Here is a 21353-nt window from a genome sequence, read left to right on the forward strand (position 1 = left end):
AAATTAACATAAACAGTCGCATCAGTGATGTGATGTCAGAGGTTACTGCTCCTGCAGTGTTTGTGATTAAACTACATGTGGCCACAGCCAAATCCAGCTGTACCAGACCATTATCTGCAAGTTGACCAAGAGACTTGACAGTGCACTGGCCCTGGACATGACCCACAGTGCTCACACTATTCAAAGAAACTGGACTTTGGTGGTTGAATATACTTGGGCAATGTCTAGAGTGCTATGGAAGTGTGACTATAGCAAATAAATAAAATTTGAATAAAGTGATAACATTATATTACATTATCGGCTCCAGTTATAACAGTTTTAGCTGAAAGTCAGCACTCTCATCAGGAGAGCACAACAGAGGATGTACTTTCTGCAGCAGCTGAGGAAGTTCAACCTGCCTAAAACAATTATGGTGAACTTCTATACTGCCATCAATGAGTCCATCCTCTCCTCTTCCATCACTGTCTGGTACATTGGTGCCACTGCTAAGGACAGGAGCAGACTACAGCGTATCATCCGTGCAGCAGAGAAAGTAATTGACTGCAGTCTGCCATCCCTACAGGACCTGGATACCTCCAGGGCCCTGAGGTGAGCAAGGAAGACTGTGGCTGATCCCTCCCACTCAGGACACAAACTTTGTGTCACTCTCCCCTCTGACAGGAGGCTGAGATCTCTCAGGACCAAAGCCTCAAGATGCAACATCTGCATCTTTCCATCCGCAACTGAACACATAAACAACGCCAGACCCCTATTTACTCTGCCTTCCTCCCCACTACCATATTTCAATCACCAGTTTTTTTTTTGTTGTTGTTTGTTTGTCTTATTCCATTATTGCTTATGCACCAATAACACCAAATCAAATTCCTTGTATGTGCGAACTTACTTGGCAATAAATTTGATTCTGACTTTTAAAGAATCTATTTAACCCTAATTTATTTATTTTAATCTATTTAATTTTTTTTTTACATTTTTGGCAAAACATTATGGTAGCGTTCAATACTTTATTACATTATTGGTAAGTTATTATGTGATCAGCTTTAGAACATTAAAAATAGACAAACTTGTAAACGTCACTGACACTTATTGTGCTAGGACCAATTTTATTCACTTTATACATGCTTCCCTTAGGCAGTATTATTAGATGGCATTGCTTAAATTTTCATTGTTACGCAGATGATACCCAGCTTTATCTATCCATGAAGCCAGAGGGGACACACCAATTAGCTAAACTGCAGGATTGTCTTACAGACATAAAGACATGGATGACCTCTAATTTCCTGCTTTTAAACTAAATTCAGATAAAACTGAAGTTATTGTACTTGGCCCCACAAATCTTAAAAACATGGTGTCTAACCAGATCCTTACTCTGGATGGCATTACCCTGACCTCTAGTAATACTGTGAGAAATCTTGGAGTAATTTTTGATCAGGATATGTCATTCAAAGCGCATATTAAACAAATATGTAGGACTGCTTTTTTGCATTTACGCAATATCTCTAAAATTAGAAAGGTCTTGTCTCAGAGTGATGCTGAAAAACTAATTCATGCATTTATTTCCTCTATGCTTGACTATTGTAATTCATTATTATCAGGTTGTCCTAAAGGTTCCCTGAAAAGCCTTCAGTTAATTCAAAATGCTGCAGCTAGAGTACTAACGGGGACTAGAAGGAGAGAGCATATCTCACCCATATTGGCCTCTCTTCATTGGCTTCCTGTTAATTCTAGAATAGAATTTAAAATTCTTCTTCTTACTTATAAGGTTTTGAATAATCAGGTCCCATCTTATCTTAGGGACCTCATAGTACCATATCACCCCAATAGAGCGCTTCGCTCTCAGACTGCAGGCTTACTTGTAGTTCCTAGGGTTTGTAAGAGTAGAATGGGAGGCAGAGCCTTCAGTTTTCAGGCTCCTCTCCTGTGGAACCAGCTCCCAATTCAGATCAGGGAGACAGACACCCTCTCTACTTTTAAGATTAGGCTTAAAACTTTCCTTTTAGCTAAAGCTTATAGTTAGGGCTGGATCAGGTGACCCTGAACCATCCCTTAGTTATGCTGCTATAGACTTAGACTGCTGGGGGTTCCCATGATGCACTGAGTTTTTCTTTCTCTTTTTGCTCTGTATGTACCACTCTGCATTTAATCATTAGTGATTGATCTCTGCTCCCCTCCACAGCATGTCTTTTTCCTGGTTCTCTCCCTCAGCCCCAACCAGTCCCAGCAGAAGACTGCCCCTCCCTGAGCCTGGTTCTGCTGGAGGTTTCTTCCTGTTAAAAGGGAGTTTTTCCTTCCCACTGTCGCCAAGTGCTTGCTCACAGGGGGTCGTTTTGACCGTTGGGGTTTTTACGTAATTATTGTATGGCCTTGCCTTACAATATAAAGGGCCTTGGGGCAACTGTTTGTTATGATTCAGCGCTATATAAATAAAATTGATTGATTGATTGATTGATTATTGCATATTTTAGATGTATTAGAGATATATATGTCAAAATACCATTAATTAAGATCAATTAATGGCAATACCTATAACGTTCATTTTTTTAGTCTCGATTAATCTCACTTTGAACCGTTTTGTTTTGATGTCACTGACATGGTCTGTAAATAAAGTGTTTCTGAGAGCAATAACTGGTTTGGATGCCCATGCCTTTGGACACTTTTTGCACGGTTTAAAATCACCACTAAACCAACAGTTTATATACACGCACACGGTTATATGCAAAGGTTTGGGCACCCCTGATAATTTTCATGATTTTCCTTCATACAACCCCAATTCCAATGAAGTTGGGACATTGTGTAAAATATAAATACAAACGGAATACAATGATTTGAAAATCCTCTTCAACCTATATTCCTCCTATTGTGGAAATAAAACTTTGTCAGTCTTTTGGGTCATGATTTCACACTTTAGTAGTGTGAAGATGGTGTGTTGTCTTTATGTTGTGGGCCCTGATGGTGTAAATGTCCTGTAGAGAAGAGATGGTTCCAGAGATGTACTGTACAGTTTTAGTGACACACAGAAGTGCGTTCCACTCCTGCACAGTGCAGTTTCTATGCCACAGTGTGATGGAGCAGGTGATGTCAATCTACTGTACCCCTGTAGAAACTGGTAAGGATTTTAGTTTGTTTTCTAAATTTCCTCATCTTCCTCAGAAAGTACGGTCTTTTGTGTGTTCGCTTGTTGAGTATTGTAAGAACAGGTGAGAACCTTACTGGTGTGGGTTCCAAGAAATTTAAAAGTTTTCACTCTTTCTACGTCAACCTCTCTAATGTGAATATGTTCCATCTTCCTCCTCAATATTTATCACCTTGGTTTTGTCTGTGTTCATGGAGAGATTGTTTTCTGTTTTCTTTACACCAGGCCACAAGTCCTGCCACCTCTGTCCATAGTCTGTCTCCACCCACCGCGCCTAGCTCCCCCACTATAACTCTGTCCTTGGGTTTGGCTACAGTTCTGCACTAAGTGGAATTGATGAGCCATATAAAATGTTTATTTAATTAAATGTTTCTGCATAATTAAGTGTGATGTGAAGCAGTGTTTAGTTTCCATTCATTTATTTATTTTTTATTTTTAAGGTAATGTCTAAGATAGGGCATAACTGAGTCTGTTTGGAGTTCTAGCTTAAGAATCGGGTCATTTAATGTTAGGGAAGCCTGTTAAAAACAGGCTCTGCTTGAGGCTCATCTTTGTGCAAGCGTATAAGTCTTGTCATTGATGTAACTGTGAAAAATCTAAGAAATCATCTGTGTGATCAGGTAGCCTGAAAAACAGTGGAGAGTTGAGTGCACGTTCATGGTGGGAGCTACAAGGGGATTAACACAGCGGGCTGCTCTGGTAGACAGCAGACTCCGCACACATCGAGATACAAAATCTGACACTCTCTCAACATAAAATTAACAGACTACCAGCTCCACTGAAGAGAGCAAAATACAAAAGGAAAAAACTGAACAGAGCACTCATCTACTTGTAGAATGATTTCCAAGATTAAATATGTAAAGTCTACACCAAAGAAGTCGTCACGCATGGATCACACACAATTGCCAGCTGGAGAATAATGTCCAAGTCCACTCCATCAAAGAGGTCTCAACTGTCACCATCGTGCACGGATGGAGCATGATCTCCAGCCAGAGAACCAAGTCCGTCCGCACCATCCTCCTGTAGACAGATGTCCTCCACAGTTCCACTGTGATTAAGTCCACCTCTGTGCGCAGGGGCTGACCACGGTCGTCGCATTATGGTCCTGATTTAAAATAAGAAAAAGGATCATCCCAGCTGGTGTGGACAGGTGTGTCCAGTCCACTCCCCATGAGCCATGGCTGCTGGGCTGTCTTGGCCACTTCCAAAAGTGTCTCTCTGCGATCTTCTCTGCTATTTTGGCATGCTCGCATGGCAGCTCCACTGCCAGCTCTTCACAAAGTTCTCTGACGATTCTGGTATGTTTGATAGAAAGTCCATTATGTCCTGAAAATAACGTATTCTGATTTTTTTTTTTTTTCCAATGTAAGAAATACATCTGCATGTTCATGCAGCCTTTACAAAAAGCATCGTGGAGACATTCTATGTGTGTGTTCACGGCAGCAGTAAAATAGCGTCCTACAACACAGACAGCAGTCAGTACACATTAGGTTCCAAAATCCAACAGACTCTTAAAAAATTAAGAGTTTCGGGGTGAAGTGAGTCATCTTCTCTCTGTACATCCTATGTAAATCTAAGACATCACTTTTGAATGAAAGCTCAGAAGCTTCATTATCTGTCATAGCCACACTCATTTCACTCTGTCAGCCGTCGGAATGTTTCTGCGTTTGCTAAAATGTATATCACACGCTGAAAAACAGTGAGAAATGCAGGGTAAGAGGTTTTCCAGAAATGCACCTGCTGACTCACCAAGGGAGAGGGGTAATTACCAATAAACTACATCAGCGACCAGTAATTATTACCAAATGTATGCAGATAGACTTAGAATCATGAATACTTTGATGTTGTGTTGCTAACCAGGATGTTAAATAACGTGACATGTCCTTTAAGGCCCTTGGGGTTAGTAAGCTTATCAAACAAACATGTTGCTGTGATGTCAATTTGTGATGGGGTGAAGTCAAAGAAATGGTGAAAATGGGCTCTAGAAACTACTAATACAACACACATTAAGCAGTATAAGCAAAGTATTAAAACGCTGGGTTACACATACACTATAATTTATGAATGTATTGAAATAAATTTTATATAAGCTGTATTAAACACATAAATATATCTCTCCTGATATGTATAACGTGTCAGATGTCCAGTGATGCGTATCATATGGAGTTTTGAGAGACGATATAAAGCCCTAGCTCATAAATATTTCAACCCCTCATCCATTTGGCTTCGTCAGTCTGAGACCATTCTTGGGGAACATCCAGATATCCTGGTCCACAATGCTTGACCTGCTCCATCGCTTTCCTGAGCCTCTTGGTCAGGACCTTAAAGAGCACCTTGTAATCTGTACATAGGTGGGACACTAGCAACCAGTTCTTAATCTTCCGCAGATCTCAAATTTTGGAACTGCTCTCCTGCAACTCAAAGATAGTTGGCCTTTCTTCAAACTGCCATTAAGGTTATCAAGCAGCAAAAATGGCCTTGAGCTCCCTGTTGTCTTCTCCAAAGAGACTTGGCAAACCATTGAGGGGCAAAACTGCAACATGTCAGATTTCTCAATATACTCTGTGTGGTCCAATTCCTCATAAAAACTGACCATATACTTGTAAATCTCTGTGAACTCCTGGAGTAGTCATCTGTTATCGGAGTACAGAGAACACATCAACCACCCTTTGACCATTTCTCCTCTCCAGCCTAAATAAAAAGTGAGAAGGAAGCATCCATCAGTGTAATGTTTTTGAAACTGCCTGCATTACTCTACACCCGTGGACTTTTGTTTCCTAAATTACTCATAAAAGCAGCTCTAAACAGTTCATCAGATAAGAGGTGTGATTAAAAATGCCACTATGTACGCATACAACTTACATTCTGAATAAAAACATGACATTGAACCACAGGGTTCATGACACAACTTTTAAAAGTACTAATCTGATGGTTAAAACAATAAAACCTGTTGAGTCTGGCCACGCATAAAGCAGTGTCTTTCCTGCTGATTCAGGTGTGTTGTTTGATCATCCTGTGGAAATTTCTCCACATGCCACACAGCTCGTGTTTACTGTTAGACTTTAAAGATTTACGACAAGTGGGGTGGGGCTCTGGGTGATTGTTATCCATAAAATGGAAAATGGACTGCATTTATATTGCATTTTCATACTCCAAGTGCTTTACAGTGATGCATCGCATTCTCTCTCTCACACACACACACACACACACACACACACACACCAATGTCAGGGTGCTGCTATGCAAAGCGCTCAGCTGCACAGTGGGAGCAATTTTGGCAGAGACCTTGCTTGAAAACCCTTTGTGTGAGATTATATAATTTTTTTTTTTTTGAAATGGGAAGGAATGTGCTCTGTAGAATAGCCCAATGAAAGCCTTAAAAACTTATGGGGCTGTTCCACAGAGCGCCGTTACTTTCCATTTAATCCTGAATAGTAAATTGAGGCATGTTTCACAGCATCATAGTAACTTCTTGATCCATCTTTGTCAATCTTAAACAAACTTGTTATACGTAGTAGGCCATCATTGGCACCAGATTTGAAATCAGGATCCAATTGGATCCCCATTTCTGAAATCGTTGATAATACATGGTGACCTCCGGGTATTCGTAGTATATTTGAAGTTCTTTAAACAGGGTATTTGTAGTGACTTCCGCTTGCAGCTTATTTGATCATGCTCCATTGGGGTAAAATTTGAAGCTGAAACAGCGTTTGTTGCGGTTGTTATTCAGAGTTGATCGAGAGTTATGTATCTAACTACGGTTTTTATTGTGGATGACTACCAGAGGGTGGTGATTAGCACCTGGATTATCCCACTCGCGCAAAGGTCGAGATCTTATGGTGACAGTGTGTTGTGGCATTTGAGGAAACCAGATCGACTTCTGCCTTGCCATACCTTTCCCAGTCATGTTAGTGGGCATGACCTGGATGACATCATCCAGCAATATATAAGACTGTCATCCAGCATCCAGTTCTTTTGGAATCTGTCGCCTAGACTCCGAGTGACAACCAAATCTGTCGGTCAATCGAAATTCATAGAACTCATTCTTTTTCATTCCACCTGACTGCCAGAGGGCGGTGCTTAGCACCTGGATGACTTAATACCAACAAGATCATGAGGAATCTGCACTTACTGAACCTCAGCTGCAGTTTGAAGAGGCCGATGATATGGCCATCGTCATAGGGTGACGAACAGCCACATCAACTGTGTAGAAGCGGTCGAAAGTACAAGAGCCCACATTGCTGCAGCACAGATGTCGCTCAGTGGACCACCTCTCAAGGCAGCCCAGGAAGTGGATATGCCCTGGGTAGAATGACATCTTATTGGAGGAGGTTGACAATTGCCAGTCCTGTAAGCTTGCAATATAGCGTCAACAATCCAATGTGACAGTCTTTGTTTGGACAAGGCACAGCCCTTCCTGTGCCCCCATAGCAGACAAACAGCATCAGTTCTGCCGAACTCTGCTGTGAATTCAACGTAATGAACAGGACACAATAGACTACAATTAGTGTGTCCACTAGATTAAGGGGTAAACAGACTAGACTTAATCTCTGCACTAGATTGAAGTGTAAACAGACTAGTATTAGTCTCTGCACCAGATTGCGTGGCAAAGACAGCCAAGGTAACAGGCTGGTTAATGTGAAAAGTAAGGGACGGTTAGGCCATAGAGTATCCCCAGACTCATCAGAATTCCACGACACAGTTCTTAGCGATTGACAAGGCATGGAGCTTGCCAACACGCTTTGCGGATGAAATTACAAGGAGCAGTTCAGTCTTAACATCCACCACCTGAGGTCACTGCCTCCCAGTGGCTCAAATGGTGGAGAGCATAAGTAATAGAGACATTACCTCTGTCAAACAGTGTTTGAAGATGGCTAAGCAGCACTAGCGCAGAGCAACACTCTGGGTTTACACCCTGTGTACTACACTAATGATTTAAAACCTTCCATCTATTGTCATATAATGCGCTAGTGGCAGACACATGGGCATTCATTAAAATCTGTACAACAGTGTGATAACAGGAGTTCAGCATGGAGTCGGACCCTTCAGGGGCCACACGTACAGCTGAAGACGTTCTGGGTGAGGATGACAAATTCACCTCTCCAGCTGCAACAAAACAAGACCACAGCTCCATGCGGAGGAGCATTAGAAGTCATGGGGAACCATGTCCTGCCCCACCAGTATGAGGCTACCAACAACATTGTGTAATTGCTCATGCATTTCCTGTGTAGTGTCAGCATGATCAATGAAAGGAGGAAATGCATACAGGAGACGGCCCGGCCAAGGGTGAGACGGAACATCTTGGCTCAAGGGGCTGTTCGGTTCCGAGAGAGAGAGAACCACAGACGACAGTGTGTTGTGGAACTCGAGGCAACCAGATTGACTTCCCCCTTGCCATAGCTTTCCAAGAACATCTGTACCACATCCGGGTTCAGTCACCACTTGCCCGGTGGTGGTTTCTGTCATAATTCCTGGTCCCACCAAATAACGAAGGATGAATAATGAGCCACGCAGCATGTTTTTTATTTATTTTTTTGCTACGAGAAGGTTTATTCAACTATCGTGGGAGAATGGTGGCTCTTAGAGGCATTATCTTTGGTTAACGAGGCTCATCTGAACATCACCCAAACATTCATCGGGGGAGGTGATGGTCTAGTGGTTAAGGTGTTGCGCTTGAGACCAGAAGATCCTCGGTTCAAATCCCCACCTGACTGGAAAATCACTAAGGGCCCTTGGGCAAGGTCCATAATCCCCTGTTGCTCCCGGTGTATAGTGAGTGCCTTGTATGGCAGCACCCTGACATCGGGGTGAAAGTGAGGCATAATTGTAAAGCTGTTTAAGCGTCTGATGCAGATGGAAAAGCGCTATATAAATGCAGTCCATTTATTTACCATTTCATCTGAGCGTGGTGCGAATTTCAAGATGTTCAAAATTTAGCAACAACAGCGTGGGGCAATTTGTGTATGAGTTACTACGATGAATAACAAGGATTTTAGAGGCATGTGCGTGGTGCTTACAAGGCTGCTAAAAGCCCATAATCCCAGTGCCTGGCAGTTACACAGGACCTGAGAGGCTATTTTTGGAGCGGCTGCCCTCTTATGCACACAATTCCACCTGCTCTGTGCACCGGATGCTGTATATAAAATAATTATTTTGTAGGGGATTATAATCATTTTCTGCCAAACCTTGGATGCTGAAAACACCTCTAATCACTTCTGGAATCATAGAAGACTGTTTCATCTGGATGTTTTTTCCTCTTTCCTGCTCCATGAGGAAACAAGTGTGGGAGGGGCGGAGGGTAGGACTGAACATGTGCGTTTGTGCACCGATGTCGCGCTACACGGCAGTGCATGGCTCATACGTGACTCTACGTGGCTTAGTGTGGCTGATATGAGGCATTCGAGACTCTAATGGTCGTAGCTCACTACTACTACGGCACATGCGGGGTACAGAGAGGCACATAGAGGCGCCTTAGTAGTGGATATAAGATGAAAATGTGGGTCATTCTTCAAATAATTGCTACACACCCATGCGTGGCTCATTATTCATTGCTTATTATTTGGTGGGACCGAGGCTTTAAGAGCAAATCTGTAGCACAGTTCTGCACACCGGGCAAATGTACACCTCTGAGACTCTGCAAGTGAGGCGAAGCCCACTGGAGGAGCTTCTGGGCTTCTCTCAGGGAATGAACAGACCTGGTGCCCCCTTGATGGTTTATATGGTAGACTTTATGCATTGTTTGACCAAACAAGCACGTTTCCCCACTAATGCTGGGGAGAAATGCCTCAGAGCTAACCCTGACACCCCTGACCATTCTGTGGTTTCATACTGCACCCCAACCTGAAAGTGAGACATCTGTTAGAACGTCCTTCCAGCGGGAGAGCAAAGAGCCCAGAGGAACACCACGTGTCACAAACTCCCTGTCTCCCCAGGGCAGAAAATGTTGAAGGCACTGGCCGGGAAGATGCGCAGACCTGTGTTGATGCAGCTTGGGGTCGAGGCCCAAGCTGTTGAGCCAGATTTGTAAGGGGCACAAAAACAGGAGTCCCGGTGGTGTGATGGCTGACTCTCCAGTCAGTTTCCCCATCAGCTGGAGGAGCAGACCGCAAGTCAATTTTACATTCCTGCAAACACCGGAGACCAGAGTGAGAATATTGTCCACTCTCTGTGGGGATGGGCAAGCTCTCAGTTAGTCGATTGCAGTGTCAATGAATTCATCTGTTGGCTTGGCGTTAAGAAGCTTTTTGTGAAATTCACAGAGCCCTAGCTGCGATGCATGGTTCAGTACGTTCAAAGTGTCGTCGAATGGTTGCGCTGAGCACACACAAACCAGTCATCTAGGTACGGAGTACCTGTACTCTTTTATTACAAAGCCATGTTGTTGTAACGCATGCAAAATGTGGCTTAGCATTGTCTTGCTGAAATAAGCAGAGACGTCCCTAAAAAAGATGTTGCTTGGATGCCAGCATGTGTTGCTCCAAAAACCTGGATGTACCTTTCAGCATTGATGGTGCCATCACAGATGTGTAAGTTGTCCATGCCATGGGCATGAACACACCCCCATACCATCACAGATGCTGGCTTTTGAACTTTGCGCTGGTAATAATCTGGATGGTCTTTTTCCTCTTTTGTCTGGAGGACACGACATCCATGATTTCCAAAAACAATTTGAAATGTGGACTCATCAGACAACAGCACACTTTTCCACTTTGTGTCTGTTCATTTGAAATGAGCTCGGATCCAAAGAAGGTGGCTGCGTTTCTGGATGTTGTTGATGTATGGCCTTTACTTTGCATGGTAGAGTTTTAAGTTGCACTTGTAGATGTAGTGACGAACTGTGTTAACTGACAATGGTTTTCTGAAGTGTTCCTGAGCCCTCGCGGTAAAATCCTTTACACAATGATGTCGTTTTTTAATGCAGTGCTGCCTGAGGGATCAAAGCTCACGGGCATTCACTGTTGGTTTTCGGCCTTGCTGCTTACATATGGAAGGTTCTCCAGATTCTCTGAATCTTCTGATTATATTATGGACTGTAGATGATGGAATCCCTGATTTTCAACAATTGAATTGAACTGAATTGAACATTGAGAAACATTGTTCTTAAACTGGTGGACTATTTTGTCACGCAGTTGTTCACAAAGTGGTGATCCTTGCCTCATCTTTGCTTGTGAATGGCTGAGCCTTTTGAGGATGCTCCTTTTATACCTAATCATGACACTCGCCTGTTTCCAATTAACCTGTTCACCTGTGGAATGTTCCAAACAGGTGTTCTTTGAGCATTCATCAACATTCCCAGTCTTTTGTTGCCCCTGTCCCAGCTTTTTTGAAACGTGTTGCAGGCATCCATTTCAAAATGAGCAAATATTTGCACAAAAACAATAAAGTTTATCAGTTTGAACCTTAAATATCTTGTCTTTGTGGTGTATTCAGTTGAAGATAGGTTGAAGAGGATTTGCAAATCATTGTATTCTGTTTTTATTTACATTTTACACAACGTCCCAACTTCATTGGAATTGGGGTTGTAAATGCTGATGATTTTATTAGGTCCTTGGCGGATGTAATAAAGTTTTCAGAACAGTGTTTTGAATTTGAGTTTGCCATGAGATAAGGCTGTTGCTACTGCCGTATGCTGAAAAACAGCCCCCCACCATGATGTTCCCACCTCCAAACTTCACTGTTCGTATGGTGTTTTTTGGGTGATGTTCAGTGCCATTTGACCTCCATACGTGGTCTGTGTTATGGGATCCAAAGACTTCAATTCTGGTCCCACTTGACCAGACTAAATTCTCCCAGTATTTCACAAGCTTGTCTAAATGTTGTGCAACAAAGTTTAAACAACCTTGAACATATTTTTTTTCTTCAGCAATGGAGTCATTTGTGGTGAGCATGCATGCAGGGCATGGTGGTTCAGTACATTACATATTGTTTTCTTTGAAACATTTGTACCTGCTAATTCCAGGTCTTTCTGAATCCCTCCACAAGTGGCCCTGGACTCTTGAACAGCTCTTCTCATAATTATTTTCACAACTCCCAGAAATCTTGTGAGGAGAGCCTGATGGTGGCAAGTTAATGGAAAAATTATGTTCTTTCCACTTTTGGATTATGGCCCCAACAGTGCTCACTGGAACATTGAGAAGCTTAGAAATCCTTCTGTAACTAATGCCATCAGTATGCTTTGCAACAATAAGGTTGTAAAGATCTTGAAAGAGCGCTTTGCTTTTACCCATCATGAGATGTTTTGTGCGACACCTTGGTAATGAGACACCTTTTTAAAGGCCATCAGTTGGGACTGAGCCAGGTGATATTAATTTGCACTGACAAGAGGCAGGATTGCTTTCTAATTACTGATAGATTTCAGCTGGTGTCTTTCCATGCCTTTTTGCACCTCCCTTATTCATTTGTTCAAAACTTTTCCCCTGTGTTATTTCACATTATTACTCATAACTTAATTGATCAAAAACTTAATTTATGTGTGGTTTGATTGCTTTGTATGGATTACCTGGGTTGTCACTGACATCTGGTGAAAAATTCATTTCAGTTGTACTTTTACAATATATTTACTGAGAAAAATGGTGACATGTTCAATAGTTATTTTATTTTACCCGCTCTCTCTCTCCCTCCCTCCCTCCCTCTATATATAGCACAAATGGTACAAGCAGGTGGCCTCTGTTGCTGTCAGAATGGCTGTTGTTACTGTATTCATTGTCTTTGGCACATGGTCTCTATTACAGTTAAATTAATTGCAACTATTAATCATTCATCTGCTTTCTTTGACAGAGTTCTCAGAGCAGTCTGTCTCAGCCTTCATCATCATCTTCCTCTTCAGTCTCTTCTGTAAGCCAGTGGACAGCTCAGTCTTTAGCAGCAGGATCCACTGGATGTTCCAGTCTGACTGCAGGAGCTGCAGAACATGAGAAGAAGCTGAAGCAATATCTGGAAGATGAACGCATTGCCCTGTTCCTGCAGAATGAAGAGTTCATGAGGGAGCTTCAGCGCAACCGGGACTTCCTCATTGCCTTAGAGAGAGGTGTGACCATTTCCATGTATTTCCTTTGATTGCAAATCTCTGCATGAAGCTCAACTCAAAGCCACATAATGGCTGTTATAAAAACGACTCTATTTTTAAGAATGCACAATGACCAGGCAGGTGACACTTGGGTTACTGGGTTTGTGATATTGAGTTTTTTTGTTGTATTTTTGCCACGGTGAGTTGCATTGTTCAGTGTTGTGAGGAGCGGTATAACATGTGGAAGATTAATTTAAATAAGGCTATGCAAAGCGAGGATTTGTTCTTTTATTGGACAGTTTAATGCGACAGTAACTAACCAGCCAAAGGGACACAGGTTTTCTTCTAAAAAAAAAAAAGTGTCTTCCAAAGTTTCTTCCAAAGTGTACCAGAAATAGAGATTAAAACAAACAAAATAATATGAGTAGACAGTTAAGAGGTCAGATAGCATAATTCCACAAAAAAAAAAAAAAACTGCTTACAAAAATCAGACTTGAACTGAATAAATTATCCTCACAAAATGAGACAAGAAAAACAAATATACTGGCTGATCAGCTCTTCAGACACAAAAACGTGGAAAAAACATGAACAATAACTAAAACTCAGTACAAGGGACGCTCCCCACCCCCCCACATACTGCTGCAGCTCTTGGTCTGGTCTACTCATTGTGTTTCTGTGCTTAAGTGGGCATCCAGCTGCAGCCACCTCATTTGGCCAAACCAGGAAGGAGGGCCAACACAGCATTCACAGCAACTCAAAAACAGAAAAATTGATTACAGTGCACGCTAAATGTGCACTCTATCTCTGTTACAACAGTGTCAAAATGTAATAAATCAAATTATAATCTAATCAAACTATGGATTTTAAATGCAACTTAAAGAACCGCAAAGACAACAAAATTGATGATTTGGGAGCATGCATAATGTCATATACTTGCATTTTAAATCTGTATAGTACATGTGGTGTGACTGGATAAATATTACCATTACCGTTGTATTAATGTACCTGTGGATACGCTTATCACACACTCGTCCCCATTCGGATTCCTCAGTGGCACTGCGAGAGAGGTCGTCTGCCGTACAGTTGTCCTTGGCTGGAATGTGATGTACTATAGTGAAACAGAATGGCTGTATTGTCAGATACCATAGGTTGGTCCTTCCGTTGGTGTCCTTCATGTCTTCAAGCCATTGACATGCCTTGCAGTCCATCTCTAGTGTGAGGTCTCATCCCAGAAGGTAGTATTTAAAGGAATCCATTGTCCACTAGATTTCCAACCCCTCCTTATCCACTGTTAAGTACTGGAGAGTAGAAATCTGGACTGTAGAAGATTGTGCTATTACTAAGTGACTGTCATGACTGTCAAATGTCATGGAAAGCATCTTCTGCTTCTTCTGGCGACTGGACTAGATTAGGGTAACTGGAGCCTGTCACGTCTGTATGGGGAGCTACCCTGACAGGGAAATGAGGGACAAACAATATCAAGATATGTGTCAGCAAAATCTGACACAACACACAGTACCTGATCCATCAGCCTCTGAAATGTTGCTGGGGCACTGTGTGGCCTAAAAGGCAGGATCGTAAATTGGAACATGCCCCATGGCATCTGAAAGGCAGTCAGCTTCCTGGATCATTGAGTGAGTGGTAACTGCCAGTAAGGTTTGCAGAGATCTGTTGTGGTCACATATCTGGGCTTTCCCAGGCGCTCAATCAGGTCATCAATCAGAGGAGTAGGACATAATTCAAATTGTGAGATTACATTCAGATACCTCAAATAAATACAAAACAGTATGCTGCCATCCTTGTTTGGAATTACGACCAATGGATTGCATCACTCAATGAGTCACAGTCTCACAGAAGCTCCATTGTTCAGCATATCCTGTTTAACCATGTCTGTCCTTCTAAGCTTCTCCTGAAATCCTTTTGAACTGCACAAAGTTCTCACCTGTAGCTGTTTTTCTTCAGGGACATGACTGAGATCCAGATCCAGGAGATCAGCTAAAGGCAAATACCATTTCTCAACTTTGTCATCCTCTTGCCCTAGTTGATGCTGTCTTCTGCTGGATCTCAAAAGGACCTTGCCACTTTGATGCCAGCTTACTCTCCTTAGTGGGGAGGAGTATGATCATCTTTTGGCTGGGATTAAAGGACCTCTGGCAAGCTGACTAATTGTATCAGACCTTCTGTTGCCTGTGGACTTGTGCCATATGAGATTGGACCAGTTCACTGGTGTTCCAGGTGTGAAACATAAGAGATTACGTTGACAGTCCCTGGCCCTCCCCTATCACTATCCCATGTCTGTTTCAATAGAGTGAGAGTGCCCCTTACTTCACAACCACACAGATGTTCAAAGGGTGAGAAACCCATGGACGCCTTGGGTACTTATCTATATCCAAAGAGGACATAGAGCAACCATTGATCCCACTGTGCACCAGTGTCATTCACAATTCTGCACAACAGGGTCTGATTGAAGCACTTGGTGAAGCCATTAGTTTGATGATGTATGGAGTAATCCTCAAACTCTTAAGCCCCTTTCACACCGGGCCCACTTTGAGTTGCGTTGTGCGGTGTCATAACGACGCCATGTGGATGCAACCTTGTGCCAAGACGATGTAGCTCAATGCCACAACACCGCGAGGGATGCAAAGGACGAAGCCAATCGGACGCCTAAAATGAAACGTTTAACTTTTTTCTGCGTCCTGTGCTTGATGCAGAAAGGAAGTAGTTTCAACGCAAGTCGGGGCAAAGCAACGGTACTCAACATGACTGGAAGCCACAACCTCGCAATACAACATTACCGGACGCCAATTTATGATTCCTGCTATGTTCCATTGTTCCTGAAGTATAAATCACGCAGGATTGTTTTTATACCATGTGCACAATGCAGAAAACACTACATGCTCAAAGAGCACAAAAAAAAATGCTGATTGCTGCCTGACTGCAGGCAGCTGCTCGCTCTCACATTAAATTCTCTCACAATTTTTTTTGAATAAAGTCCAATGTCCTGCTCACAGACTGAATGCCAGAGACAGGTCATGTCCACAAAACACAGCATAACTCCAGACATCTCCACATTTTCTCACAGACAGTTCATTTGCGCTTGCAGCTCGCGGTCAGAGATGATAAACTATGACAACTCTGAGCTGCAGCTCTGCAGCTCAGCACAAGATATACAAACTATAAGAGAAGTCAGTGCACACGGACTGGCTGCAGCTGAGTCTGTCTGCAGGTTCTCCTCTGCGTCCTTACCTCCTCTCTGCCCCCCTGCTGCGCGCGCCTGACGCAGACATTCCTGCGTTGTCATGACACTGCACGACGCAACTCAAAGTGGGCCTGGTGTAAAAGGGGCTTTAATATCAAGAAGCAGGTAAACCCATCAAGGGTTCCCAGTTTTTGTCCCTTAAAATCAATATCAAGTCACCGCACAGACCAAACCCCATAAGTTTGCAGTTGAATTGTTAATCATCTTAAATCATGATTGAGTGTTGAAATTATTTGAATTTCGCCTAAAAACAAGAACATTCTTTACATTTGTGTTAAGTTTATGTAGAATATACTGTTGACACAAATGAAACACGCAATACTACACATTTGCCACACTGACAAAAATAAACTGTCAGGAAATCTTCCAGCAAGATAGGATTTATCCTGTTTTTGTTTTATGTGTTGTTTTCCTAAATAATGTTGATAATTGGAATGTTGTTGATCTTGCAAGATGCAGCGTCCTTGTCCATTGTTCTAGCATGAAGTGGATTCTTTAATTTTTTGTTGTACTCCACATTTTTGCAGTAGTTGTGTTCGCTGGGCTGTGTGGTCCTGAATCCACATTGCCGCTCTTCATGTCTACCATGCTAATCATTGCTGTCATATCACTGTTGCCTTTACCACCACTCAAAGGGCTAACATGGTCTAATTCAGAAGCACTTGGATCCTTCTGATTTTAGAAATGCCAATGTCTTCTTCTCCTCCTCCTTTTTTAAATTTTCAGCTATTCCTTTATGCTTCTCAGGTATAGTTTTTATAGTAGTTAACTACTATGTTTACAAAGTAACAGAAAGAGCAGCTTCCTAAAAAAAAAAAAAAAAAAAAGTTGATCCAGTAAATACAAAACAGTTCAGACCCGTGAGGCAATTTTTTTTATGCATGTGAATTAAACATCCTCAAAAGTTTTTTTTTTTTCCTATCATGAACAATATTTACATGAAGGAAACTTGTGTTAAAAAACAAAACAAAAGTAGACAAACAAAAACTCATAAATCCCGGTTATTTACTCTGATGATATAAAACAAATGAAATTCATGGTTATCTATCTATAAAACAAGAATAGTGTTAATTTCGTCAGACGAAACAAGACGAAATATGTTCGTCTACAACCCTTTTTTCCATGACTAAGACGAGATGATGACGAGATGGCGCCAATGTTCTACAACCCCAATTTCAATGAAGTTGGGACGTTGTGTAAAATGTAAATTAAAATCAGAATACAATGATTTGCAAATCCTCTTCAACCTATATTCAACTGAATACACCACAAAGACAAGATATTTAATGTTCAAACTGATAAACTTTGTTTTTGTGAAATATTTGCTCATTTTGAAATGGATGCCTGCAACATATTTCAAAAAAGCTGGGACAGTGGTATGTTTACCACTGTGTTACATCACCTTTCCTTCTAACAACACTCAATAAGCGTTTGGGCACTGAGGACACTAATTGTTGAAGCTTTGTCGGTGGAATTCTTTCCCATTCTTGCTTGATGTGCGACTTCAGTTGTTCAACAGTCCAGGGTCTCCATTGTCATATTTTGCACTTCATAATGTGCCACACATTTTCAATGGGCGACAGGGTCTAGTTCTTTTACTACGAAACCACGCTGTTGTAACACGTGCAGAATGTGGCTTGCCATTGTCTTGCTGAAATAAGCAGGGATGACCCTGAAAAAGACGTTACTTGGATGGCAGCATGTGTTGCTCCAAAACCTGGATGTACCTTTCAGCATTGATGGTGCCATCACAGATGTGTAAGTTGCCCATGCCATGGGCACTAACACACCCCATACCATCACAGATGCTGGCTTTTGAACTTTGCGCTGGTAACAATCTGGATGGTCTTTTTCCTCTTTTGTCCGGAGGACACGACGTCCATTATTTCCAAAAACAATTTTAAATGTGGACTCATCAGACCACAGCATACTTTTCCACTTTGTGTCTGTCCATTTCAAATGAGCTCGGGCCCAGAGAAGGTGACGGCGTTTCTGGATGTTGTTGATGTATGGCTTTCACTTGGCATGGTGAAGTTTCAACTTGCACTTTTAAATGTAGTGACAAACTGTGTTAACTGACAATGGTTTTCTGAAGTGTTCCTGAGCCCATGCAGTAAGATCCTTTACACAATGATGTCGGTTTTTAATGCAGTGTCGCCTGAGGGATTTAAGGTCACGGGCATTCAGTGTTTTCGGCCTTGTTGCTTACGTGTAAAGTTCTCCAGATTCTCTGAATCTTCTGATTATATTATGGACTGTAGATGATGGAATCCCTAAATTCCTTGCAATTGAACATTGAGAAACATTGTTCTTAAACTGTTGGACTATTTTTTCATGCATTTGTTCACAAAGTGGTGATCCTCACCCCATCTTTGCTTGTGAACAGCTGAGCCTTTTGGGGATGCTCCTTTTATATCCAATCATGACACTCGCCTGTTTCCAGTTAACCTGTTCACCTGTGGAATGTTCCAAACCGGTGTTCTTTGAGCATTCATCAACTTTCACAGTCTTTTGTTACCATTGTCCCAGCTTTTTTGAAATGTGTTGCAGGCATCCATTTCAAAATGAGCAAATATTTGCACAAAAAGAAAAAAGTCTATCAGTTTGAACATTAAATGTCTTTGTGGTGTATTCAATTGAATATAGGTTGAAGAGGATGTGCAGATCATTGTATTCTGTTTTATTTACATTTTACATGGCATCCCAACTTCATTGGAATTGGGGTTGTATTTATTTGTCTGACTGTTAACAGGATTACATCAAAACTACTGCACAGATTTTGACGAAGTTTACAACACAGATACATATTAGGCCATGTCAAGACTCCCCTGAATTTAGGAGGTGATCCAGAATCGGATTTGGATCAAGATTTCCCTTTATATAGGCATTGAAGGACTATGTCAAAACGAATTCACGGATTCTCACAAATATAGAAGGCTATTATCCTTTACAAATGTTTGATATTAAGTTCCTTCAGCTGCTCCCTTGCTTTGGGTTACCAAAGCAGATCCGAATTGAATTTGCCTGTTGATTTGGCACGTTTAATGCCGGGTGCCCTTCCTGACATAGTCATATCACATGGAGAATGGGCAGGAGTGGGTTTTGAACTGGGAACCTTTTTGCACTGGAATCAAGCAAACTTAGTTGCTTAGCCACCACCCCTGCCTTTATACAAATCTTTTTGAAAAAAGTTTTCAGTGTTCAGTTAGATTGCTCTTTTACCTTACATGCAGTCTTTTGTTGAGTGGTGACAAGAAGCAGTTCACTCATGTTTTGTTCCTCATACAAGTTTAATTGGCTCATTAGCTTCTGCTTGCGAGCATGGTGTTTACATTTTAAATAAATGTGCCGATTTAAATTAATTTTGCTTTGTGTTGCATGAAGCAGTAGCACTGTTAAAAAAAAAAAGGTGACTTACCAGTGTGATTGCTGTTTTGTTTTTTTTCTCCATGTTGCATTTTTGCACAGATGAGATCGATACTCGAGTGCGAGTTATTCTGGAAAATATGGTACTCATTATTCACTTTTGAGAAACTCCGTTTATAATGTATGTATGTGTCTGATGAAATTGTTTAGAAATGACAACCATATTCACCAGCCACTAATTTTTCATTTTGTCGGTGAGTGTGTATGACCTTCATACAGACATGTTTGCTGGAGCGCAAAATATTGTCACTAAAATATCAGCTCTGCTGTGCACATCCACAAAAAGCTTGATCAGGCGACTTGACTGTGGTGGTGAAATGCAACAATGAAGCTTCAGTTTCCGTTTTTGGTGAAACTCTGATTGGAATGGCTCGATGTATGGACACAGATGTTTTGGCCCCAGATCATCACATCTCTGTTCTGTTCATCAGCATTCATAATATCTGCTCTCTGTTTTTAGATCGCTTGAAGTATGAGTCAAAGAAATCAAAGTCCAATCATTCATCTAGCATGGAGAATTCCACAGGTAGATATCACTCATCGAGCTTCTCCTGCAAAGCTGTTTGCTACTCTGTGTGTGCTCACTGAATCTTACTGAAAACTGGCCTGTGTGCGTCTCTGCATTCACTGTAATATTGTTGGTTGTGTCAAGTACAGTGTTCAGTGTTTGAGCTGTGTACATGTGTATAGTCCATTAGTGTTGGCGTTTGTGTGTGTGTCTGCAGGGGAGCATTATTCTGCTAACTCAGTGGATGCTGTGTCAGATGATGCCATGTTCAGAGACAAACTCAAACACATGGGCAAATGTAAGTCTCACTTCCAGCATTGTTGGCATTACACAGAAACACACACCAAATAATAAGTAGAGAAAAAAAATGTCTGTACCTTCACATATACTGGTTTCTTTGAATCCTCCCCCAATCTTCAGCAACAAGAAAGAAACTTTTTGAAATTGCCAGGACTTTCTCAGAAAAAACAAAGAGAAAGAAGTCAAAAAGGAGGATGCTCTTGAAGCACCATTCGTATCCTTTATCTCTTTTTGGAAACCATATGCAGATCTGTATAGATGGTGAAGAAGCTAACTGCCATTTTTTTTCTTTTGGGTGACTGTCTGTTTTAATACAGTTATGACGGATGGGTTTCACTACAGCAATACTTCAAGTTGGTACCATCTTGATTGTCTTGCACATGTGGTTGTATGTCTATATACATGTTTTCACTAACACATCAACACCAGGATCGAGTGTTTGCATCCATAATCTGGAATCAAAAACATTTTACACATTAAAGTGTAGATGACACATAATGCCATGTTTTCATGAGTATTTAAGACTAACATTAAACAGTTTGAAATTTATCCTTTCTTGGGGCACAGTTCTTGAAGAGATAAATATTCGGATTTTGAACTGCACACCACTAAAAACCAGGAACTTCACGGCAAGTGCCGACATTGGACAAGAAGGAGGAGGAAGTGGCATTAGCTCCGGAACCCATTATCTTAATTGTCCCATTAAATGGATTAATTTATGGAT

The 21353-nt window shown here is 41.6% G+C and overlaps 1 protein-coding gene across 2 annotated transcripts in view; it reads left to right on the forward strand.

The window, feature by feature from the left end:
- LOC117508750 (CUE domain-containing protein 1-like) overlaps positions 1–21353 on the forward strand; it is a 79451-nt gene that overhangs the window by 41561 nt on the left and 16537 nt on the right. For both annotated transcript variants that reach the window (XM_034168578.1, XM_034168577.1), the window contains exons 5-8: positions 12908–13157; positions 20282–20347; positions 20547–20627; positions 20750–20843. In XM_034168578.1, coding sequence (XP_034024469.1) covers positions 12908–13157; positions 20282–20347; positions 20547–20627; positions 20750–20843 — 491 coding nt within the window. The remainder of the gene's footprint in view (positions 1–12907; positions 13158–20281; positions 20348–20546; positions 20628–20749; positions 20844–21353) is intronic.

Source organism: Thalassophryne amazonica, chromosome 4, assembly GCF_902500255.1.
Source record: "Thalassophryne amazonica chromosome 4, fThaAma1.1, whole genome shotgun sequence".
Lineage (NCBI taxonomy): Eukaryota > Metazoa > Chordata > Actinopteri > Batrachoidiformes > Batrachoididae > Thalassophryne > Thalassophryne amazonica.